The following is a 26,626-nucleotide window of genomic DNA, read 5'->3' on the forward strand; positions in this document are numbered from 1 at the left end:
AGAAGAAATCAAAAGATATCTTGAAATGAATATGAGGATACAACTATCCAAAATCTGTGGGACACTGGGAAAGCAATCCTAAGACAGAAGTACATAGCATTAAAGGCCTACCTCAAAAAACAACAAAATCTCAATTAAACGATCTAACTTCACACTTAAAGGAACTTGAAAAGGAACAATAAACAAAGCCCAATGTGTGTAGAAGGAAGGAAATAATTAAGATCAAAGCAGAAATAAATGAAATAGAGTCTAAAAAAATGACACAGAAGATCAATGAATACAAGAACTGGTTCTTTGACAAGATAAACAAGACTGAGAAACCTTTAACCAGACTCATCACGAAAAAAAGAGAAAGGACCCAAATAAATAAAATCAGAAATGAAAGAATACCAAAGAAATACAAAGGATTATAAGAAAATATATATGAGTGATTACATGCCAACAAACTGGACAACCTGGATGAAATGGATAAATTCCTAGAAACATACACTCTTCCAAAAATAAATCGGGAAGAATCAGAGAATCTGAATAGACAGATTATATGTAATAAAATTGAAGTAATAATCACAAAACTCCCATCAAACAAAAGCCATGGACCAGATGGCTTCACAGGTGAATTTTACCAAACATTCCAAGAACTAACACCTTTCCTTCTCAAACTTTTTCATAAAATTCAAGAGGAGGGGAGGCTCCCAAACTCATTTTACGAGGCCAGCATTATCCTAATTCCAAAACCAGATAAAGATACTACAGAGAAAGACAATTATAGGTGTGTATCACTGATGAACATAGATGTTAAAATCCTCAACGAAAGTGAATACAGCAATGCATCAAAAAGATCATACACCATGATCAAGTGGGATTTATTCCAAGAATACAAGGATGGCACAACATTCACAAATCAATAAATGTGATTTACCACATAAACAAAATGAAGGTAAAAACCACATGATTATAGAAAAACCAAAAGATACAGAAAAAGCTTTTGATGAAATCCAGCAACCATCTATGATAAAAACTCTCAGCAAAGCGGGAATAGAGGGAACATAACTGAAAATAATAAAGACTATGTATGACAAACCCAGTGCCAGCATCATACTCAATGGGCAAAAACTCCCAAACATTCCCCTTAAGATCAGGAATAAGACAGGAATGTCTGTTTTCACCTCTACTATTCAGCATAGTACTGGAAGTTCTAGCCAGGGCAATCTGACAAGAAGAAGAAATGAAAGGCATCCAAATTGCAAAGGAAGAAGTAAAACTGTCTTTATTTGCAGATGACATGATACTGTACATAGAGAACCCCAAAGATTTACCAAGAAGCTACTAAAACTGATAAATGAATTCAGCAAAATATCAGGATACAAAATTAATATTCAGAAATCAGCTGCATTTTTATATGCCAATAATGAACTAACAGAAAGGGAAGTTAAGAAAACAATTCCACTAACAATTGCTTCAAAAAAGAATAAAATACCTAGGAATAAACCTAACCAAGGATGTAATAAAAGATCTGTACTTGGAAAATTATAAGACACCGAAGAGAGAAACTGAAGAGGATACAAATAAGTGGAAGCACATACCATGTTCATGGATAGGATGAGTTAACATCATTAAAATGTCCATACTACCCCAAACAATCTGCAGATTCAGTGCAATTCCTATCAAGATTCCAATGTTGTATTTTACAGAACTAGAATATTTCAAAAATTTATATGGAACTACAAAAGGATCCTCATAACAGTAGCAATCCTGAAAAAGAAGAACAGAGATGGAGGAATCATGCTACCTAATATCAAACTATATTACAAGACCATAGTAATCAAAACAGCCGGGTACTGGCACAAAGACAGAAACATAAATCAATGGAATGGAATGGAGAGCCCAGAAATAACCCCACACCTTTTTAGTCAATTAATATTTGACAGAGTAAGTAAGCACATACATTGGGCTAAAGATAGTTTATTCAGTAAATGGCGTGGGAAAAATTGGACAGGTAAGTCCAGAAAAATGAAGCTAGACCACCTTCTTACACCACACACAATAACAAATTCAAAATGGATCAGAGATTTGACACCTCTGAGTTTCTGGTCAAGATGATGGCATAGGCAGACATGGCTTGGCTCTTTGCACAACCACATCAAAATAATTACAACTAAAATATAGAACAACTATCATTCAGGAGCATCAGAAATCAGGTTGAATGGAAGCCTGACAACTACAGAGTTGATGAAACCATATACATTGAGACTGGTAGAAGAGGCGCAGATGGGGAACGGGCTGGTCCCATACCCATGTGTGGTGGATAAAAATTTGGAGAGGAATATTTCAGGAGCAAGCAGACCCAGACCCAGACCAGGCCCTCCTGCTGAGGGTTCCAATGGCAGGAAGATAGGTCCCCACAAATTCTGGCTGCAAAATCCAATAGGGATTGAGTTGGTGGAAGAAACTGCTGGAGCCCCAAGCATTTCCTCTTAACCCACAATGGACTCACATACTCAAACTCCCTCTGAGCTCCAGCTCTAGGGTAGCAGCTTGAAGGGCACCAAGGGAATACTGAGAGAGGCTGAAGTTTCTGGCATCAAGGTGAGCAGAGGCCATTGTCCCTTTTCTGAGCCATCCTCCCCGCAGAGCCATGGAGCAGGAAGGCTGGTACCATGTCTCGGACTCCATCACCTTCCTAACACTGTTTGACCTGCCTTGGAGATCCCCAGAGACCCCGCCCCACCCAATTTATGAGCCCACCCAAGCTGCTTTTCCATATGAATGGCAGATCTTGATTCATGCTTCACAACTTCCTAAATCACACGTGCAAACACAAGGCCCACAGGCCTAATCTGGCCCTCTACCTTGTTTTATCTGGCCCAGCACCTTGTTTCTACCTTGTGGCAGTGCCAAGCTCTCATTTAATTGTTAAGGAGTAGTTACATTTATACAGTCCCAAAATTACATTCGGCCCTTTGAAGGCAACCACTTGGCAGATGTTGCCCCCAGTGAAAATGAGTTTGACACCGTTGTCCTAAATCCTATCAAACAAGCAGCAGCTGGCCTCAGTGAGCTCCAGGCTGAGTAGTAGCAGCAGCCAGCTTAGATTCACAGCCTGACTTTGTCTGAGAATCTCCAAGCCCAGTAAAACCTGCAGCCTTCTCAGATTGATTTATAGCTCAGGGAGAATGGCCTTGGGCAAAACACAGGTAGGTGCTTACCTTGGTCTGCACCACCTGGGACACCCCAGGGCCAGTGCACCCAGTGGACAGCTACAGTCCACATTGCTGTACCACCACCCTGGCCCTGCACAGCTAATCCTCCGTGGAGGTTGGACTCCATCATAGGGGTGCCAGAGAAGAAGAGAAAGAGCAAGAAATTGGAAATCTATTTGAAAAAATAATGAAAGAAAACTTCCCTAATTTGGCAAAGGAAATAGACGTACAAATCCAGGAAGCACAGAGAGTCCCAATCAAGTTGGACCCAAAGAGGACCATACTAAGGCACGTCATAATTAAAATGCCAAAAGTTAAAGAGAGAATCTTTAAAGCAGCAAGAGAAAAGCAGAGAGTTACCTACAAAGGAGTTCCCATAAGACTGTCAGCTGATTTCTCGAAAGTAACTTTGCAGGCAAGAAAGGGCTGGCAAGAAGTATTCAAAGTCATGAAAGGCAAGGACCTACATCAAAGATTACTCTATCCAACAAAGCTATCATTTAGAGTGGAAGGGCAAATAAAGTGCTTCCCAGACAAAGTAAAGGTAAAGGAATTCATCATCATCAAGCCATTATTACATGAAATGTTAAAGGGACTTACTTAAGAAAAAGAAGATAAAAAGTATGAATGCTAAAATGCGAACAAACTCACAACTATCAACAACTGAATTAAAAAACAAAAACAAACTAAGCAAACAATCAGAACAGGAACTGGGAGGCGGAAGGGGTTGAAAGGGAGAAATGGTGTAGGGATCAAGAAGCATAATTGGTAGGTACAAAATAGACAGGGGGATGTTAAGAATAGTAGTATAGGAAAGGGAAAGGCCAAAGAACTTACACACGTGACCCATGGACATGAACTAAGGGGGGGTGTTACTGGAGGGAAGGAGGGTGCTGGGCAGAGGAGAGCAAAGAGACAAAAAAATTGGGACAACTGTAATAAAATAATCAACAAAAAATACTTTAAAAAATGGATCAAAGACTTAAATATTAGACCTAAAACCATAAAAATCCTAGAGGGAAACATAGACAGCAAAATCTCTGACATTGCTGGTAGAAATTTTTTATTTGTTATATTGGTTATATCTCTGCAGGCAAGGGGAGCAAAAGAAAAAAAATAAACAAATGGGACTTCATCCAACTAAAAACTTTTTTCACAAGAAAGGGTATATCAATAAGATAAAAAAGACAATCCACAGAATGGAAGAACATAACCGCCAATACATATGATAAGGGGTTAGTATGGAAAATGTATAAAGTACTTAGAAATCTGAACAGCAAAAACAACTAACTAAAAATGGGCAAAGGACCTGAATAGACACTTCTCAGAAGAGGACATACAGTTGGCCAGTAGACATGTGAAAAGATGCTTAACGTCACTAATCAGAGAAATGCAAATAAAAACCACAATGTGATATATCCCAGTTGTCAGAATGGCTATCATTAATAAATCAACAAACAACAAGTGTTGGAGATGATATGGAGAAAGGGGGAACCCTTTTGCACTGTTGGTGGGAATGCAGATTGGTGCAGCCACTGTGGAAAGGAGTATGGAGGGAGATACCTCAAAAAATTAAAAATGGATCTGCCTTTTGACCAGTGATCCCACTTCTGGGAATATGTATCTGAAGGAACCGAAAACACCAATTTGAGAGAACTTAAGCACCCCTATTGTTCGTTGCATCATAATTTACAATTGACAAGGTACGGAAGCATCCTAAGTGTCCATCAGTAGATGAGTGAATACAAAAAACACTGGGCCATTTACACAGTGGAATTCTACTTGGCTGTAAAAAAGAAAATTTTACCCTTTGCAACAGTATGGATGGACCTGGAGAACATTATGCTAAGTGAAATAAACCAGTCAGAGAAAGATAAATACCATATGACTTCAGTCACATGTGGAAACAAATAAACAAACTGAACTAAAAAGCAAAAAAGACAGACTTATAGATGGAGAACAGATGACAGCTAATGAGTGGGGGCGGAATTAAGGGGGTGGAGGGATTGAGTAAAAAGGAGAAAGGACTCATGGACATGGACAACAATGTGATTGCTGAGGGGTGAGGGGACGTAGGGAGACTAATTTGTAATGGAAAGAATATCATAAAGATTATATATTAAAAAAACAAATTACATTAAAAAAAATGCTGCCTGAAATACACGCTTGGTTGGGACCTCGAGAATCTGTCACCTGACGTTTAATTACTTTACTTTTTCCTCTGTCTTATTTTTAAAGTAAAATCTTTCATTTGCTTGGGTCATAACCAGTGACTTAATTTTTTTAAACATTTTTTAATTTTTTAAAAATTTCCAATGACTTTTCTAGAAACAATCTGTGAAAACATGTTCATGTGAAATATACTTCCCAGGTTTGTTGACCCAGGAGGTGCGGAAATTACAGATAAGGATAATGTGTCTGAGAATTGAGGCTTATCAGAAGGATTTCAGACGCTGGAGCCTTAGGGAGGATGACACACAGATACCTTCATTGGTTTCGACTCTGGGCTAGCAGCTCTTGTTATAAGCAGTGCCTGAAAAAAGGGCCTTTTCCTGAGGTTGCTTTGTGGAATATCCTTCCAGTGAATGCATGTTCTCAACACAGCTTTTGCCTGACAGGACAGTTTGTGTTCCTTGAGAGGCGCTGTTGCTCTTTTGGTCACTGGTCTCCAGCTGCACAAGTTTAATTCAGCTTCTTTCCATTTGTCCCTTCCATTCTTCTTTGTGTATCTTCTGGACATTCTCACAACTGACTGGCCTCTGCATCACAGGCAGAGCTTAACAGCCGTAGGGTAGCAGGGTTCGTTCTGTTATCGTTGTTATGAAAGCATGCTCCCATCAGTTTCATCTTTGGTATGCACAGTGATTTGCAGAGAAAGATCAGGCTGGGCAAAGAAAAGGATTTATCTGCCTCACATCTCGCTGAACTAAAAGGGAATATAAGTCTTAGTTTTTCTTAAACTTTATTTTTAGAGAATATAGAGGAGGAAGAAGGAGAGGGAGAAAAACAGTGGTGTGAGAGAGAAACATCGATTGGCTCCTTCTCACACATGTTAATTTTAGATGTTGATAAGTAATAAAAACTACTGGCAAACTGTAGTACTTGGGGAAAATGTCATGACATTTTTTATCTATTTGTCATACACTACAAAACTTGTATTGATGATTATTAAATTCATATGATAGGTATATGAGGGTGCATTATATGAGTATTTTCCACTTCTTTGTGTGTTTGAACATTAAATTCTGGGTGTTGTGTTAGGCACCTTGCACAGTCAACATGTTGTTCCCATTTTAGAGATGAGGGAACTAGGTTCATAGATTAGATCTTTTGTCTTCACGTCACAAGACTTTTGTGATAGAGCTAGCATTTAAACTTACAGTCTGTGAGACCCAGATGGCTGTTCCCAATCTCAGAGCATTACATTAGTTCTAAGCATTGCTTAATTGGCAAGCACACTTCCACTCCCTGAATCTGCCCTCTCTGCTCAACTCTGATGGCCTACCCTACTGACTGGCTGAGGGACTACAATTGGCATTGAGTGTGTTATACCTGCAGCAGCGAGCGGAAGAGGAGTAATCGTACAAGCTGTCTTCAGTTCAGAGATAGAAGATGTTTTGTATATTATATTAAATTTTCTCCTGTGCGTTGCCTATTTTGAAATTAAACCAAAAGCTTATATTTTTTGTTTTTGGTTAAAAATAATGTTTTCAAAACCTTAAAAGTATATTGAGAGGTAATTTTTTTGCTAAGAAGTATGAGATCTGTCTGGAAAAAGTTTAGCCATTGTTAATATAATGAGAATGGTTTGTACAACATTGATGTAACCTGGACTGGAATGTGCATGCATGAACAATGATGACTTCACTGTACTAGTCATTGGGGGGTGGTAGGTGCTGTTGAGTGAGCATATGTATTCTGTGGCTATGGCATTCAAAATGACTGAGCAAGTAGAGCAATGGATCTGCATCAAATTTTGCGTTAAGCTTGAGCATTCCTCTGTGGAAACTATTCCAGGGATGCAGAAGGCCTCAGCTATGGGCAACTGGTGATTGGCAGTTTCATCATGACAAAGTGCCCATTCATGCATTATGTCTTGTGCAGAGTATTTTGGCAAAATATCAAATCACCCATGTGACTCAGCCCCCCCACAGCCCAGATACGGTGTCCTGTGACTTCTGGCTTTTCCCACACTCCCACACTACAGTCACCTTTGAAAGGAAAGAGATTTTAGAGCATCAATGAGATTCAGAAAAATACAATGGGGCAATTAGGAGAACTGTGTGAGGTCCCAAAGTGCCTGCTTTGAAGGGGACTGAGATGTCATTGTCCTATGTATAATGTTTCATGTATCTTATATCTTCTTAAATAAATGTCTCTATTTTTCATACTACGTGGCTGGGGCTGGATACCTTCTGGACAGACCTTGTATATTTATTTGAATTTACTCCTGCTTGAATTTATTCCTACTTGGTAGGTCTCTAAAGATATTTTTTTTTGTTGTTGCAGGCAGACATCTGGTCTCTGGGCATAACAGCTATAGAGCTTGCAAAAGGGGAACCACCTCATTCTGAGCTGCACCCCATGAAGGTTTTATTCCTCATTCCAAAGAACAACCCCCCGACACTGGAAGGAAACTACAGCAAACCCCTCAAGGAGTTTGTTGAAGCCTGTTTGAACAAGGAGCCGAGCTTTGTGAGTTTCATGAGATCAGAATGAGCAGGCACCTTTTCATGTGTAGCCTGATTTGGTCTAGATACATCTTAGTGGAATTTTTTAAATCACTCATGTCAGCTGTCTTTCACAATCTCAGTTTTTTTCTTTCTAAATGGGTAAGATTTGTATCTTTGCATTGCAATATGTTTTTATTTGTTTTCTTGAAGGATTAAAATTTTTCAGATTTTTAGCATCTCATACCTTATTGAGCTTGAAGACTGTTCCTTAATATTATGTGTATAATCATAAGTTTTTAATATTTATGGTGGAAGGTCAGGCTATAAACTATTAAGGTTTTTTTAGTAAGTGCAAAGTCTGGCCTGAAGAATAATGGCTACATTTTTTAGAGTAAATGTTTTCAGTTTCTTCTTGGCATGTGCCAGGAAAGGAAAAGCAAATAAAATGTAAATGAACCACCCACTTCTCTTCCCGCCCCTTCTTTCTTTTTTATGTTTGATTGACTCTGGGAGAGCTGTGTAGCAGTAACAACTACATAGCTTTAGCCTAATTTTCTCTCTGCATTAGGACATTTTTTGAAAGCTATCTGTGTATTTTGGTGTGTATAGCACCATATGTCCTTGCTTTGCTTACGAACTTTTCCAGCAGGGTTAGCTGGACCCCCTTTTTATTAACTCTTATTTAAAAATGGGTGATTAGTTTTACAAGAGCACCATGGTTTGTTAGAGCATTAAAAGGGGGGTGCAGCATACTCTAAGAGCCTCTTGCAGGGGTGGCCAACCTGTGGCCCATGGGCTGCATGCAGCCCAGGATGGCTGTGAATGCAGCCTAACACAAAATTATAAATTTACTTAAAACATTATGAGATTTGTGTGTGTGTGATTACGTGTCACAATGTATTGAATATGTGGCCCAAGACAACTATTTTTCCAGTGTGGCACAGAGACACGAGAAGGTTGGACACCCCCGCTAGGGGATGCAGAATATAGCAGGCATCGGTGGTATGGGGCTGTTGTTCTACATGGCCATGGTGTACCGAACTTTGTATCCTGATGTTAGCTCCTAGTCACAAGGCACGAGCACTCAAGAAGATACACCCATACATGTATCCATCTTACCATTAAAAATACCCTGCTGGTATTGGCTTACTTTCTCTACTCCTTCCTTGAGCCCAAATGCATCGAGAAAAGGTTGAGAAGCTGAGAATGTGAGCACTTCTGAGATACTTGGAGTTTCATGATCACCTGGACAGGGAGAGAAAAGTACCTGAGGTGGCCCAGTTTTTTCACAAGCTTGAATTTGAGAAACATGTCTGACTTTTGTTAATAAAGCTTTAGTAATTCGTAATAAGTGGGAGTTTTGTCTGACTCTTGTTGTTTGTGTGTTCCCGCTGCCTGTTCCAAGTTGGGCTTCACTCAACTTCCTTGGGAAGCATGCTCCCTATAACTTGTTTTGCCAACCTCAAGGGCAAAGCAGTTGGTCAAGTTCAAAGGATGCTGTCTGGCTGTGGCCATTCTTAGCCCAGGGTCTGGATGAAGTCCTCACCCTGACCACCACAAAAGAGGCAGACCTGGGAAACCTGCATTTCTAAATTGGGAGACCTGGATGACTAAGAACTCAGACACTCTTTCAGCAAACAGGAAAAGGGTAACTCTTATCTCCTTTCTAGTTTTTTCTAGGTGGAGCCAAGTGAACATTTTTCTTTATTTGGGGGGGTGGAGCCAAACATTAATATAGAAAGTTAACAAGGTAATACAAAATATTTTTTCTCTTTTGCCAGCATTTGCAATAAAATTTTTATAAAAACTAGGAGGCATATTCTAGCTCTTTTGAATGATCTTTGTGAAATTCTTTGGATTGTTTTCTAGGTAAATGCTTTTTTCTGTGTAAGTTCTCTTGCTTTCATTGAATGGTTTCCTGAGAATTTATCGTTAGATAATAAACGCTATGTCGAGAGAACCAAGATGGCGGCGTAGGTAGACACACTGCGCCTCCTCGCACAACCAGAACTGACAGAGAATCGAACGGCAAGGGGGTCGGACACCAAGGAAATAAAAAATAAACATTCATCCAGACAAGTAGGAGGGGCGGAGACGGGCAGCTGGGGCCTGAGAGGACTCGCGTTGCTGTGGCGGTACTGAGACTGGCGGAGTGTGGGACCAGCGGCGCAGGAACTCTGAGCACTAGCAGACCCTGCGGCCCCACATTCCTGCAGATAAACCGAGAGACCCGGACTCAGAGTGGCGGAGAGCAGGGCAGGCAGAGCAGTGGGTAGCACCCCGCGGCCCCACATTCGCACACAGATAAACTGGAGGAACGGCGGGGAGCAAAGGGCGGGGAGCGAAGCAGACCACGCAACCCAGGGCTCCAGCTCAGGGAAATAAAGCCTCAAACCTCTGATTGAAAATGCCCATGGGGGTTGGAGCAGCAGCAGGAGAGACTCACAGGCTCAGAGGAGAGGTCTTTGGAGAGACCCACAGGGGCCTAGAGTGTGCACAGGCCCACCCACTCGGGAACCAGCACCAGAGGGGCCCAGTTTGATTGTGGGTAGTGGAATGAAGGACTGAGGTCTTGTGGAGAGTGAAGCGGGCGCCGTTGCTCCCTCTCGGCCCCTCTCCCATGTACAGCCTCACAGCCCAGCGTTACCCCGCCCCGGGAACACCTAAGGCTCCACCCCTTAAAGTAACAGACACGCCAAGACCAAAAAAAAAAAAAAAAAAAAAAAAGGCCCAAATGACAGAATACTTCAAAGCTCCAGAAAAAATACAACTAAGCGAGGAAGAGATAGCCAACCTATCAGATGCACAGTTCAAAACACTGGTTATCAAGATGCTCACAGAATTGGTTGAATCTGTTCGACAACCAGATGGAAAAATGAAGCCTATGCTAAGAGAAACAAAGGAAAATGTACAGGGAACCAATAGTGATGCGAAGGAAACTGGGACTCAAATCAATGGTGTGGACCAGAAGGAAGAAAGAAACATCCAACCAGAAAAGAATGAAGAAACAAGAACTCAGAAAAATGAGGAGAGGCTTAGGAACCTCCAGGACATCTTGAAACGTTCCAACATCCGAATTATAGGGGTGCCAGAAGGAGAAGAGGAAGAACAAAAAATTGAAAACTTATTTGAACAAAGAATGAAGGAGAACTTCCCCAGTCTGGCAAAGGAAATAGACTTCCAGGAAGTCCAGGAAGCTCAGAGAGTCCCAAAGAAGCTGGACCCAAGGAGGAACACACCAAGGCACATCATAATTACATTACCCAAGATTAAACGCAAGGACAGTAAAAATGACAGCAAACTCACAGTTAATTAACGACCACACCTAAAACAAAAACAAGAGCAAACTAGGCAAACAACTAGAACAGGAACAGAACCATAGAGATGGAGATCACATGGCGGGTTGTCAATAGGGGAGTGGGAGGGGGAGACGGGGGGAAAGGTACAGAGAATAAGTAGCATACATGATAGGTGGAAAATAGACAGGGGGAGGGTAAGAATTATTGTATGTAGGAAGTATGACCCATGGACATGAACTATAGGGGGGGAATATGGGAGGGAGGGGGTGGGCGGGATGGAGTGGAGTGGGGGGGGAAATGGGACAACTGTAATAGCATAATCAATAAATATATTTTTAAAAAGTGCTATGTCCACACTGTACATGGTGTCCCACACAAAGGTGCTAAATGACTACTCATTGAATAGGTCTGACGGGAAAAACTTTGAAGTACAACTTGATCTTTAGGTATTAGTGTGGTTGGTTGATATTTTGAGGTAGAAGTCTGACGTTTGAGATAGAATCAAGTAAAATGTAGGGACTTCATCTCATGCTTTCTCTGTTTTCTTTGTTTGGTGGTTTGTTTTTCAGAGACCCACTGCTAAGGAGTTACTGAAGCACAAGTTTATAATACGCAATGCAAAGAAAACGTCCTACTTGACTGAGCTCATTGACAGGTACAAGAGGTGGAAGGCCGAACAGAGCCATGAAGACTCTAGTTCTGAAGATTCTGACACGTAAGTTGGTTCCTCCTGAGTTGTGCATGTGTGTGTGAGCCAGATGGTGTGTCCATGACTGCTTTGTGCCTGAGCTGCAGGCATTGGTGGGGTTGGGGGGGGGGAGTGGCCAACATGGGCTGTTTGTTCTAGTGTCTTCTTTGGGTGGGCTTTAGGTCCTTCTCCTTCTCCTTCCTTCCTTAGTTAATCCAGGTTGATTGTACTCCTTGTGTTAATAAAGTATGGGGCTATTTGGGAGTTTTTTAGCCTCTTTTTGTTGTCAGTGGTATTTTCCTGCATTAAAGTCTGTGATAAAACTTCATAAAGTGAACTTGACCTGGTTTCTTTTGCCTTTGTTATACTTCCTGCTCTCAAAATTCTGATCAGATGAAACTGCTTTAGGTATATATTTTAAGAAGGTACAATTGTGTTTTAGTAATATCGTGTTGTGTTCTAGTAGATGCTGGGCATTGTAAAAACTCTGTACTGTGAAGTTACCAGAAACCAAGTGTATCAAGTTAAGCATCTATGAATTCTGTTAGCTAAAGAGATGAGTTAGGTCTAGGAGCCATTTCAGTACATAAAAGAGGAAGGGAAGCCAGGCCAGTTGAATCCAAGTTTCTGAGCATGAGACCCAAGTGTTTTTTTAAGGTCCCAGGTGATTCCATTATAAAGCCAAGAATGAGAATCACTGATTTGGAATTTGTTGAGGTGATGTTGAGGAATTAGGGTGGTAGCCATGGGGATGGAAAGATGAACAGAGAACCTAGATGTGTCCATGGATTTGGGTAAAGGAGGAGGAGACAGTCCTGGCTTCAGCAATGTGGTGGGTACTGTTGAGATGATGATGTTGGAAAAGAGGCTGGCCTGGGGAGGCCAGGGTACAGGAAACTGAGTTTGATGTGAGACGTGTTTGAATTGCTGATAGGATGACCAAATGGGTGTGTCTAGTTGAGAGTGGCACTGAGATTTAGAGTTCAGGAGAATGTTTTGGTAGATGATACCGATTTAGGAATCACCACTCTATAAGTGGTCATTGGAGCCATGAGAACAAATGATGTCATTCATGGCATACCTGCAGAGTGAGGAGGGCCTGAGGCTTAGGACAAAGTATTAGGAAATGCCAGCATAAAGGGTGAACCTGGGAATGACATGGGTCAAAAGAAATTCAAACACAATGTGGCCTCAGGAGTCTGGAGCATCTAAAAGAGGTAGGTGTGATCAGCAGGATGATTTTCTGTTGACAGTTCAAGCAGGGTAAGGATTGACCAGTAACTCCTTTGTCTAGTGGTATATAGAGGCTTGGTGGCCTTGGCCATAGCAGTTGCAGGTGTGGGGTGAGTTTTAGAGTGAATGGAAGGTAAGAAATAGAGGCAGTAAGTGTAGTAACATTCAAGAGCTGTGGCAGAGAGACTGGCTGAAGGTAGAAGGGAGGCAGTGTTGAGTAAGCGAAAGAAACGCATTTTGAATCTTGGGTGGGAAGGAGCTTAAGGGGAGAAAAATCCAAGAGAAAAGGGGCTATCAGTGGAGGAGAGGATTGTTCTGTAGGGGAAGAGACCCTGCTTGCCATTTGAGGAAGAGGTGGGAGAGGTGGGTGTGGATTCAGCTGGCACTGTGGGATGTTATGGGAACCACATTCTGATGGTCTCTCTTCTCTGTGAGGTAGGAGGCAAACTTTTCTTCTGCAGCCCAAGAGGGAATGGGACTGGGTGTCACTGGTGGGGAGTGGAGAAGATCGGAAGTAGCTGTGGAGTGTGAGTGTGAGACAGAGAAGACATGCATAGTAGCCGGGCAACGTTAAGTACTCAGTTGTGGTTTGAGAGGCCTCCAGTGTGTCTCCTCCATGAAGTGTTAGTCCCTGCAGAGCCAGGTCAGTCATGGAGTTCTCCTGGGTTTCTGTGTTAAGGGAAACGGACACAGATGGCCAAGCAGCTGGAGGGAGTGACTCAGGAGACTGGATCTTCACAATCCGAGAGAAAGATCCAAAGAGTCTTGAGAATGGAGCTCTTCAGCCGTCGGATTTAGAAAGAAATAAGGTATGTTTTTTTGTTACTGGAGTGACTAACACATGTTATTAGTCAGCAGCATTTTCCAGTCACTTTTCTGTGACTGTGTTAGCGGGCTAGGTGATCCCTCATGGCATCCTGTTTTGGAATTTTGCTGTCTAAGAGAATTGACAGTAAGAGATTTTGTTCTGTCTCGTTACTCAGAGTCAGACCTACAGTGCTAATTTCTGCTCTCTGTCCTGCTGTCCTGTGGAGTCAACATTTCCTGACACTTGGACATATAGTGGGAGTCATGGGCTGTGGGGTGAAGTTTCGAATATGAAATAACTTTAAAGCTCTCTTGATAGGACTGGGCCTATTTTGCATATAGGGTCATTCATATAAAGTACTAGAATTTTGGGATTAAGTTTTATTTGAAGTCACTAAAACCACAGTGAGATACCACCTCACACTTGATAGAATAGCTGTCATCAATAAATCAACAAACAAAAAGTGTTGGTGAGGATGTGAAGAAAAGGAAACCCTTGTGCTTTGTTGGTGGGATTGCAAATTGGAGCAGCCACTATGGAAAACAGTATGGCGGTACCTCAAAAAATTAGAAATAGAACTACCATATGACCCAGCAACTCCACTTCTGGATATTTATCTAAAGAAATGCAAAACACGATTTGAAAGACTATATACACCTCTATGTTCATTGCACCATTATTTATAATAGCCAAGATATTACGCAGCCTAACTGCCCATCAAAAAACAAATGGATAAAGAAGATGTAGTACATATGTAGAGTACTCAGCCATAAAAAAGGGTGAAATTTTACTGTTTGTGACAACATGAATGAACCTAGAGACTTTTATACTAAATGAAATGTCAGAGAAGGACAAGTACCACATGATTTTACTTACATGTGGAATCTTAAAAAAAAAAAAAAAAAAAAAAAAAAACAGAATAAATGAACAAAAGAACAACTTAGAGAATTAAAATAATGGTTGCCAGATGGAAGGGAGGGTTGGGGGGCTGGGTGAAAATGTTAAAAGATAAAGAGGTACAGGAGAACCAAGATGGTGGCGTAGGTAGACACACTGCGCCTCCTCGCACAACCAGAACTGACAGAAAATCAAATGGCAAGGAAGTCCGACACCAAGGAAATAAAAAATAAACATTCATCCAGACTGATAGGAGGGGCGGAGACGGGCAGCTGGGGCCTGAGAGGACTCGCGTTGCTGTGGCGGGACTGAGACTGGCGGAGTGTGGGACAAACAAGGCAGGCAGTCTGACCACTAGCAGACTCTGCGGCTCCACATTTGCACACAGATAAACCTTACAAACAGCAGGGAGTGAAGCAGACCACGCAACCCAGGCAAACCTCTGATTGAAAACGCCAGTGGGGGTTGGGGCAGCAGCAGGAGAGACTCACAGCCTCACAGGAGAGGTCATTAGAGAAACCCACAGGGGCCTAGGGCGTGCACAAGCCCACCCACTCGGGAACCAGCACCAGAGGGGCCCAGTTTGATTGTGAAAAATTGAAATCGGGTGGAGAGTGGAGTGGGTGCCATTGCTCCCTCTCGGCCCCTCCCCCACTTACAGCGTCACAGCGCAGCCACCAGCGTTACCCCGCCCAGTGAACACCTAAGGCTCCACCCCTTTAAGTAGCAGCCACGCCAAGACAAAAAAAAAAAAAAAAGGCCCAAATGACTGAACACTTCAAAGCTCCAGAAAATACACAACTGAGCGAGGAAGAGATAGCCAACCTATCGGATGCACAGTTCAAAACACTGGTTATCAAGATGCTCACAGAATTGGTTGAGTTTGTTCAAAAAGTAGATGAAAAAATGAAGCCTATGCTAAGAGTAACAAAGGAAAATGTACAGGGAACCAATAGTGATGCGAAGGAAACTGGGACTCAAATCAATGGTGTGGACCAGAAGGAAGAAAGAAACATCCAACCAGAAAAGAATGAAGAAACAAGAACTCAGAAAAATGAGGAGAGGCTTAGGAACCTCCAGGACATCTTGAAACATTCCAACATCCGAATTATAGGGGTGCCAGAAGGAGAAGAGGAAGAACAAAAAATTGAAAACTTATTTGAACAAAGAATGAAGGAGAACTTCCCCAGTCTGGCAAAGGAAATAGACTTCCAGGAAGTCCAGGAAGCTCAGAGAGTCCCAAAGAAGCTGGACCCAAGGAGGAACACACCAAGGCACATCATAATTACATTAGCCAAGATGAAGCAGAAGGAGAGAATCTTAGAAGCAGCAAGAGAAAAGGAGACAGTTACCTACAAAGGACTTTCCATAAGACTATCAGCTGATTTCTCCAAAGAGACCTTATAGGCAAGAAGGGGCTGGCAAGAAGTATTCCAAGTCATGAAAGGCAAGGGCCTACATCCAAGATTACTGTATCCAGCAAAGCTATCATTTAGAATGGAAGGGAAGATAAAGTGCTTCTCAGATAAGGTCAAGTTAAAGAAGTTCATCATCACCAAGCCTTTATTATATGAAATGTTAAAGGGACTTACCTAAGAAAAAGAAGATCAAAAATAGGAACAGTAAAAACGACAGCAAACTCACAGTTATTAACGACCACACCTAAAACAAAAACGAGCAAACTAGGCAAACAACTAGAACAGAAACAGAACCACAGAGATGGAGATCACATGGAGGGTTGTCAATAGGGGATTGGGAGGGGGCGATGGGGGGAAAGGTACAGAGAATAAGTAGCATAGATGATAGGTGGAAAATAGACAGGGGGAGGGTAGGAATAGTGTATGTAGGAAATGTAGAAGCCAAAGAACTTATAAGTATGACCCATGGACATGAACTATAGTGGGGGAATGTGGGAGGGAGGGGGTGGGCAGGATGGAGTGGAGTGTGGGGGGGAATGGGACAAGTCTAATAGCATAATCAATAAATATATTTAAAAAAAAGATAAAGAGGTACAAATTGTCAGTTATAAAATAGTCGTAGGGATGCAGCATAAGGAGCATAGTAATATTGTAATAACTATCTGTGGTGTCGTACTTACCACAGATAAGGTAGACCTACCAGGGGTATCACTTTGTAAATTATATAAATGTCCAATCAGTATGAGCAACACCTGAAACTAATATTAAATAATACTGGGTGTCTACTGTAGTTGGAAAAATCTTAAAAACAAATGTATTGCTTTTGATAGTTATATAAAACTTTATTTTGATTAATTGATTTCATGCCTGTTTTAAATTTATGGAAAGCTGTTTTTAGGATTTTTTTAAAGCGCAGGGGTGTAATTTCTCTCAGACAGAGTTGACCAGTGGCTGTCCCTTGGTGTTATGATAAGTCCTCCTTTGATAAGTGGATGTGAGTCATTAAATGTTCAGATAGAGTTTGCAAAAGTGAAAAATAGGCTACTGTTTTATGACAGCCACTTGAAGTAGCCAGCTCTGACCCTGGAAATTGACCTCAATTTCCAGGGATTCATTGGTCAAGTCCTCCTACATAGGTAGCACGGTGGTACAATTCAGCATTGCCTGCATCCACAAAGTGCCGTTTGTGGACCCCTATTACCTTTCCATGTGGAATTCAGACCATGGTTTTGCATATCACTGCTAATGGGACTTTGTTGTCCAGAGAAGGATGTAAAACAGTCCTATTCAGATTTTGTACAGGGTAGAGAACATTGCAGACATTATATTTGGATAGAAGCTATTAGAAGTTTATGGAATTTCTGCAAACTTGAATGTTAAATATTTCTAATCACCTTTTTTTCCCCCCCAAGATGAAAGACATCCCAAAGAGGCCTTTCTCTCAGTGTTTGTCTACAATTATTTCTCCTTTGTTTGCAGAGGTAAGACACCCAGTTGACCCTTGGGGGAGCTGAGAAGAGAAGAAAAGAACTAGAGAACAGGGCACTCCTCTGTGACAGTGTTGCCAGTAGAATCTCAGAGGTTAGAACATGCAGGAGAGTGTGCGGTTTGCTCCTGGAAGGCTGGCTAGAATCCAGCCTCTTGGAAATGTCACCATGTTACCGCCTTGAGTATACAGACAGGGCATCAGTGACCCAGCCTAAGTCCGTATGTTACCAAAGCAGTTTTTAACTTCAGTTGTGCTGCTTTCAGTGAAAAGTATTTGGGTATAACCTGATCTGTCTGTCTCAGACACATTTATGGCAGTGTAAAAAGTCAGTTTTTATTTTAAAGGAGACACCAGGTTCCCCAGAGTCCTTGTGTTTCCCATTGAGCCCCCAGATTAATCCTAACCCTTACTCAATACCCAGAGTAGTCAACGTACCCAACAGGGTAACTTGTTTCCCAGGTGAGGGCCCTTTTCAGTTCCTTATTCTGTGACCGCATCTTGTGCCCATCTCCCTGTTCCTTCTCAAGGAGGCATATAGATATCTACATCTATATGAGAGGTCTGTATGCATACTATATGCATACTGTGTATTTGAGATGTTTTAAGAAGAGATTTTGTGAGAATGAAGATTTTTCATTTGATTAGTATCTGAGTGGGAAAAATGTTGGAAATACCCCTTTCTTTTCATTTTCTTGTGCCTACTTCCTTGCTCAGGTGGCCTTTAAGATAATTCAGACTGAGTCACACTAGTCAGTAACTTCTGTTTGTGTGGTGATTCATTGCTGTCCAGGAATGCTGTGTCACAAAACCTTCAGACTTGAGGTGGGCTGTCAAAGGTAGGAAGGAAGTGCTCCCCTTGGCCTGAACCCTCTCCCCAGTGCCTTCACCTTGGCAGTGCCCAGGGTGCTCTAGGCCAGTCTCTATCCTGCTCCCTCTTTTAGCCCCTCCTACCAGCTCCCACCCCTTTCCCAGCCCAGCAGCTGCTTTCACAAGCTTGCTTAAGGGCCCTGCCTTCCACCCAGGCAGACTAGGGTCCAACCCTGTAACCACTGAACACACTGCCTTTAATTGGAAAACTAAACAACACAGGTCAGGTAGAGGCCCCTTCTGTGTTGCTTTCTGGCTCTAGCCTTGGTTAATTTTCTGGATACCATTGTTCTTCCTAGGATGACCATAAGACCCCATTTTGCTCTTTTTGTGTATTGTTTGGAAGATTCATCCTTCAGGTTTTCTAGATGCTCTCTTGCTTTCCTGAGACCCTTTATTGTGACTTTACTGGGATCAATCAGGCAATTAGGGAAAATGGCATATATTTTCTTACATGTCTGAAGCTGTTTATTTGTTACTGGGCATATGAAGAAATCATTATTCAGAATTAATGGGTAATCCTAGCTGTAATAATACTTTCATTTTTTATTCTAGCTAAACTTAAAGGTAAACTCACAGGGCAGGCCTTTCCTGTTGTTCTGTGTGTCCCTTTAGCAGGGAGAAGGAGAAACTATTATTTCTTGAATGAGACTGATGCTGGGAATGATGGCATGTGTTCACAGCAGCTTTAAAAACCAAAGCTATTTTGTAAACTATTTCTTAAACATGAAACTGAGGAGGAAGACTCCTGAAGAAGAAGTCATATTTTTTTTCTCTGCACCTGCCAACTGGAGCCTGTTCCAAGTGGCCCTCAGTCCTGACTTGGCTGCTCCTTGACCCGAGCAGCCCCCTTTCTGCGCTGTACATATTGGTCACATTCCAAAAAGAGACCAATTTGACCTTAAAGTGAGGAAGGTGCCTAAACAGATTGTCATGATACTGTCATGATTTCTCAGGGGAGCAGAGGTGTTAAGAGGGATGTTGCAGATTCCCAGAATTTAGGGCTGGCACTTATTTATATGAAATAGACTATTTTGAGACAAGAGGACCAACAAGACAGTTTCTTGGCGTCTGTGAACCAACCATATTAATTAATATTAATTACTAGTATTAATAAGCTTTATCTAATTAGTAAGCTTTAGATAGCCCACATGGCAGCTTTAGTGTGGAAACTAGTAATTTTGAAATTGCTTTTCTGGTATAAGATTAGATTGAAGTGGAAAAATAAAACAGAGGATGGATTGCCATGATCACATTTTGAAAAGATGCACAGGATGCTAGTTGTCTCTCTTCACTCTAGTGAAGGTGATGACTTAGGTCTAAATAATGACCTTTCTATACATAGTGTTCTCAGCATCCAGAAAGCTGTTCATTGAAAGAAATGGGAAGTGAGCCAGTCCTGAGCTGAAGCCGCTGCCAGTACTCACGTGGCTGCAGTTGTTATGGATGCACACATTTTGTTACTCTCTAAAATAGATGCTCGTTGATTCCTATGATCTTCACATTTGTGTCTTTCAAGTTGAAGGAGAAGAGCCAAGCGTGTGGAGGTAACATGGGGTCCATAGAAGAACTGCGAGGGGCCATCTACTTGGCAGAAGAGGCATGCCCCGGGATCTCGGATACCATGGTGGCCCAGCTGGTACAGCGGCTCCAGAGGTAACTGCCACCAGTGCTGCAGCTGAGGTCACTGCCTCCAGGGAAGAGAGCCTCATGGAGGCCATACCATTTGTCCTCTGGCTTTTGCAGAGGGTGTGGGAGCATCTTCAAACAGACTGCTCTTCTATACTCCGTTTGCCAGTTTGGCGCTTTGTTCCTACTCTGTTTCTGTTCCCTGGTTCTGAATGATAGAAATCAGTATGAATGAATGATACGAATCTGGAAACGACTGGGAAGGACCACAGAAGTTTGTGCCACATGAGTACAAAGTTACTTTAAAATGTCTACTTTAATGATGTAGCCTAATTATATAGTCCTTAGCCAGATGTTGGTAATTATCTGTTTGGTTTTATGCTTTAAAGTCAAGTGTCCAAAAATTCTGTAAGTTCGGGCTTGGTGAGTTCCATGAGGAAGGATGTGGGTCTGCTCTTTCCCTTGTGTTGCCATGCCAGATCTCAGCTCTGCCTCTTGCCCTGAAGCTTTGTTGTGACTCAGTACACTCTGTCTGCACCAGCCTGCAGGGTGCTCCTGGTCCCCACTGGTGGCCCTGGTTGCGGGTGAGGAATAATGACCTGGTATTCCTACCCGCTCTCTTGAACTTGATTTAGGAGACTCCTTGACTGACACCCTGGCGTAAGTAGTCATTTGGGGGTATTTAGAGAGAACGGATGGGTGCTGTCCAGAGTCTCTGTGGCCCCATCTCTCCTCTACATCCCAAACCTTCAACACCCTGAGCACAAGGCATGTCATTGCTTTGACATTCACCTTCCCAATGATGACTGAGCCCTGCCGAGAATTTGGAACATTTCAGGTATGTTGTGAGATGTCAGCTTGATAGCATATAAAAAAGTTTGGGATACATGGGGTCATCTTTGCCACTTCTTATAAGTGATGATTGAAGGGGCTTCCGATATCCTGTGAAGAGTCCCTCTAAAGAGGGACATCAAAGGAAAACCTTAATTCTTACCCTTCAGTTATATTCTCCTGAATTCTCAGGTTTCTTTGTAAAAGACATCCCAACATTTCTAACTTGCTCTGAAGGTTAGGCTAGAGAATACAGACTGTTTACTTGTCTTCTTTCAATTTTGAAGTAATAGGAAGAATTGTCCTCTTTCCCCTGCCCCTTTTGAAACTAATGAATTACAAAAATAAAGGAAAACAGAACAAAGAAGTCACCACATCCTCACACAAACACTGTTGTTACCATGTTGGTGTGTATCTGTCATGTGTATGCAGTTGGTTTCTAGCAAAGCTTTGTTGTAATATTCATCGACTGTTTTATATCATCATCACATAAGCTTTTCTCCTCACATATAATGGTCCATTTTTCTAATTTCTCAAAGAAACTTGGAATCACCTCACACTTCATTTTAGTGACATTTACTTCTCACTAAAAATAAAAAAGCCTTAAATCTCAAACAAAGAGAACTTAAACCAGAAACTGGTGGCATTACCATCTTGTTTTTGGTCTTGTTTTTTGCTTTTGTAGTGCCACTTTTAGGGCTGATATTTTCCCAACTTGCCTGAAATTGTTACTAATGATTCTTATACGTGCCTTGGTTTCCCTGCATCTCCAGCACTCAGGTGTGGCCTGTGCATATTTAATCGGTCTGTTTGTGTTCCCCTTGCTTCAGTTGCTGGTATGAGTTGATCTGTACCAGCACTAGTAGGAAAATAATGTGAGCCACACATAGAACTTTAAATTTTGTAGTAACCACATTAAAAAAAAAAGTAAAAGAGGAGCAAGTGAAATAAGTTTTAATATTAAATTTTTTAACCCAGTGCATCTGTAGTCTTATTTTAAGATGTAATCAATATAAGAAACGTATCAGTAAGGTATTTCACATTTCTTTTGGTGCTAAGTCTTTGCAATCCAATATGTGTCTTATATTTCACAGCACATCTGTTGTGAACTCTCAATGTGTTGTGAGCACATTTCAGATGCTCAGCAGCCATATAGTACAAATACAACTGTCCACATTATGTTTGAGGTTTAACTTTCCAGTGATGCATTAGGCATACTAAGTTAGCATTCTTTCTTCCCCAGATGGCTCTCTCTTGTTTTTCCTTCTTTTTGATTGTGAACCCTCCTCCTCAGCCATCAAATGACCTTCCTTCCTGGGGTCCCTATCTGCTTCTTGCAAACCTTGGCTGGTACTGTCCATTTACTCCTTCTGGACTCCCCACTCTCTTCCTACATGTCCCCACCCAAATGCCGCCAAACCACAGAGGTCCTTGCTCATGCTTCGTAGTAATTTTATTCCCAAATGCCTTAGTTCAATGGATCACCTCAAAAAAAAATGAGAACTCAGTATTGTCTAAAGCATTTCAAAGGCTTCCTGTACATCTTAGTTTGAATTAATGTGTGGATCCTTTTGTATGGCACCAACTCCTCCTGTGACTAAGGCATTTATGTTTTCTGAAAAGTCAGTCTTAGGATCTGTGGCTAAGGCATGCTTTTTAAGAGGTTCTTATGTAACTGTTCTCTGGGAGAATGCCAAGTATTACAAATACCTGAAAAGAAGCGTTCTAGGTTGGAATATTTGTGTAAGTCCTATTAAATGGGACTCATGTGCTGTGACTGGGTCAGTTTTGAGGTGTTGAAGAAATCTTAGTCATGAGGGGACCCTCCACCTTCACCCTCATCCTTTTTTATATTCCAAAGCAAGAAATACTGTGGAATTTTTGGAAAACAAAAGAAATTGTACATGATCCCACCCCTCTAGCCCAAGTACCATTGTCGTTATTTTTGGTGTGTTGCCTTTCATTATTATATATATGTCATGAACTTACTTCTTTACATTTATGAAAATTGTAGTGCACATATAATTTCTGCACATTGTTTTATACTTAGGATAAAGAAATTATAAAACTACATGTATAATTTTGTGCACACTTACTGTGTATAGTTTTCATATTATTTGAATATAATTACAATTTCTGATCTGTTGTTTTATTTAGATGCTTATTAACTGTTTCTCAATTATTGGACATCAGAGTTGCTTCCTAATTATTATAATTACAAAAAAAATCTAAGAGACCTTTTTAGGAAGTGGATTACCTGAACAACTGTCAGTGTTTTTGTGGCCAAAATAGTTTCTGGCACTAGTACTGAAACCAGCCATGTTTTATGTGTTCCTGGAATCTTATTGTGTTGTTGGGTATTACTGATTTTTCAGTTTCTAAAAATTGATTATAAGTAAAGATGTATCATTTACTGTTGTATTCACATTTGTTTTTTTTCTTCTGGAAGGCTGAATCACATTCTCACTTTTTACCTATGAAAATTTTTGTGTTGGAGTCTGGATTTTCTTAATTGTTATGAATTCTTGTTTTTGAATGTTATGTATCTTTTTTATTTTCTTAGATTTTATTTGTTTATTTTTTAGATAAGGGAAGGGAGAAAGAAAGGGAGGGAAACATCAGTGTGTCATTGACTCTTACTCGCCCCCCACCTGGGGGCCTGGCCTGTGACCCAGGCATGTGTCCTGACTGGGAATCAAACTGGCGACCCTTTGATTTGCAGGCTGGCGCTCAACCACTGAGCCACACCAGCCAGGGCTGAATTCTTTATATAATTAATTCATTGATAGTTGCTTTGTTGTTTTATGACTTGGGAATGTTTGTAAAAATTAGGATTTTGGGTTTTTTTAATTTTTGCAAATTAATTTTTTAATTTATAGAAATGGCATTTATTTACTTCTATTTCTCTCTTTGTTTTTTCCTAGATATTCTCTAAGTGGTGGAGGAACTTCATCCCACTGAAATTCCTTTGGCATTTGGGGTTTTGTTTTTACTTTCTTCTTTGTCCTCCTCCTTCAAAAAAGTCAATGAGAGCCTTTGCTGACTTTGCTGAAGATATGCACCATTGAGGGGCTGTCCCCCAGCCGAGGCTGCCTGTCCAGGGCCACAGGTCCTTCCTCACTAGCCTTGGCCATATAAGTCTCTAGATGAGATGGAGAGCGTCAGCGCCTTCAAGTGATCATTTTATTTTATTATTCTTGTTTTTAATTTTAACCATAGCACACATATCAAGGAAAGTATCTTTAAAAATAAAAATCAAACCTGGAAATGTATATTTGGGATTATGAAAGGGCATCTGAAGAAATGAAACCTCAGGTATCCGGCTTTAAGTTGTAACTCCCCTCCCTGGGAGATGGAGAATCGCTCTGGTGGATCAGTGTATAGATTTGTATATAGCGTCATTTTTACAGAAACCTTTTCAGCGTGCATAAGGAATCACTGTGTACAAATTGGCCAAGTGCTTCTGTAGATAATGTCAGTGGAGTAAATATTTGACAGGCCATAACTTGAGTCTATTGCCTTGCCTTTATTACATGTAAATTTTGGATTATGTGACCAGTGATTTGGGTTTTATTTTGTATTTGCAGGGTTCATCATTAATAATAATTAATGCCCCTCTTACAGAACACTCCTATTTGTACCTCAACAAATGAAAATTTTCGTTTGCCCTTCAGCCCTTTTGGTACACTTAGAAGTTGATTTCCTTTTTCATTGATGGTACTATTTCTTAATGTTTTCAATTGGAACATATCTTGTCTCATGAAGCTTTAAATTATTATGTTTTCCCCCAGTGAAGTGCTCTCATCTGACATTCATTTGGAATTGTTCCACTGCCAGCCCTGCGCCAGCTGTACCATTCTTTCCCATATGATTTTGTTGTACCTTGTAGTGAAATTTGCATATCACCTTTCCCACCTAAAAATGTGTGAATGCTTCCACGAATAAATTTTATAACACTTACCTTGCATACTCTCCTTGAAATGTGACTGTTGTGAGGGTGCAGTGCACCTGCTGTATTTGTGTATGTGAATGTGTGACTTGGTGTGTGATGAGACATTTTGGAATACTCTGGAAAGAAGTGCCCACATTCAAAATGCTGAATGTTCAGATCAATTCTCTATGCAAGTTTTAAAAATTGGTCATTGAGAAGATAAAGATGAACACTGCTGATTGTAAAATTGCTCTTTTTCTTCCCAGGGACCTCAATTAAGGGTTATTTTGTTCTCTTATAGGGGCTCGTGTCTGCTAGTTTGTCAGCCAGGTGTATACTTTTCTTGGCTTGTGGCAGGATTTTGCTTGCCAAGGGGGGGAACCTCTGGGTCTCTGATATGAGAATTAGGGTGTCTTACAGCAGTTCTTTACTGTCTGATTTATGTATGTGTGGCACTTTTAATATTTGTTGATATGAATCATTGTCATCTCTTGTTGGAGTAGCAGTTCTTGAGGGGGAAGACAAAGGATTTTTGGAGGCAAGGAAGTTACTGGGTAAACTTCGGGATGGAAGGTCAGATACCTGCTGGCTTTGTGGCTTGGAGGCTACAGGAAGAGGACAGAGGCCTGAGTCAGAGACGTTGGAGTGGGTGGTTATTGTTTAGGTTTGTTAATGGGGTTTAATTTTTAAATTCTGAAATAAATTGTTTTTAATTAGAAGTACATTTGGGTTGAATTTCTATAAAGGATACTTTTTGGTTATGGGAAATAGAACCAACTTGCTAATTCTTATTGTGCATGTTAATTCTGTAGCAAGACTTAACAAATAATAAATTTTAAGAATACTTCATTTTGTGTGTCTGAGAGTATGAGGGAACTTTGATTTCCCTATGAGGCATGTACCAAAGATCAGTTTTGTTCATTATAGGAGAATCACTCAAAGAATGAACAGTGTTCCACCACAGTGCTTGTGTAATTTTAAGAGAGACAGAAGAGACAGACAGCAGCTTTCTGATTCAAAGTTCCTGTAACTGGACAATGACATACAGGATCTATCCGGAAAAAGTCAAGCCATTCTTAATATAACGAGAACATTTTGCACATCGATGTAACCTGGCAGCCAAAGAGAGTAGACTAGAATGTGCCTGTGTGAACAATGATGACTTCACTGTACTAGTCAGTGGGGGTGGTGGATGCAGTTGAGTGAGCATGTGTACTGTGTGGCCATTACGTTCAAAGTGGCTGAGCAAGTAGAACAACGAATCTGCATCAAATTTTGTGTTAAGCTTGAACAGTCCTCAATGGAAACTATTGGGATGATTCAGAAGGCCGCAGTTATGGGCAACTGGCGATGGGCAGCTTCATCAAGACAACACGCCTGCTCATGCATGTCTTGTGCAGAGTATTTTGGTGAAACATCAAGTCACCCAGGTGACTCAGCCCCCCACACCAGATTTGGTGCCGTGTGACTTCTGGCTTTTCCCAAAACTAAAATCACCTTTGAAAGGAAGAGATTGCAGACCGTCAGTGAGATTCAGGGAAATACGATGGGGCAGCCGATGGCAATTGGGAAAACTGTGGGAGGTCCTGAGGTGCCTACTTTGGAGGAGACTGAGGCGTTATTATCCTATGTACAATGTTTCTTGTGTCTTCCTCAATGAATG

The 26,626-nt window shown here is 41.2% G+C and overlaps 1 protein-coding gene across 2 annotated transcripts in view; it reads left to right on the forward strand.

The window, feature by feature from the left end:
• Positions 1-24,992, forward strand: part of STK24 (serine/threonine kinase 24) — a 134,067-nt gene extending 109,075 nt beyond the window's left edge. For both annotated transcript variants that reach the window (XM_024578918.4, XM_024578917.4), the window contains 6 exons: positions 7,710-7,895; positions 11,742-11,887; positions 13,773-13,902; positions 17,629-17,697; positions 20,092-20,228; positions 23,957-24,992. In XM_024578918.4, coding sequence (XP_024434686.1) covers positions 7,710-7,895; positions 11,742-11,887; positions 13,773-13,902; positions 17,629-17,697; positions 20,092-20,228; positions 23,957-23,993 — 705 coding nt within the window. In that variant the 3' untranslated portion in view covers positions 23,994-24,992. The remainder of the gene's footprint in view (positions 1-7,709; positions 7,896-11,741; positions 11,888-13,772; positions 13,903-17,628; positions 17,698-20,091; positions 20,229-23,956) is intronic.
• Positions 24,993-26,626: the final 1,634 nt, after the last annotated feature.

This window comes from Desmodus rotundus, chromosome 13 (assembly GCF_022682495.2).
Source record: "Desmodus rotundus isolate HL8 chromosome 13, HLdesRot8A.1, whole genome shotgun sequence".
Classification (NCBI taxonomy): domain Eukaryota; kingdom Metazoa; phylum Chordata; class Mammalia; order Chiroptera; family Phyllostomidae; genus Desmodus; species Desmodus rotundus.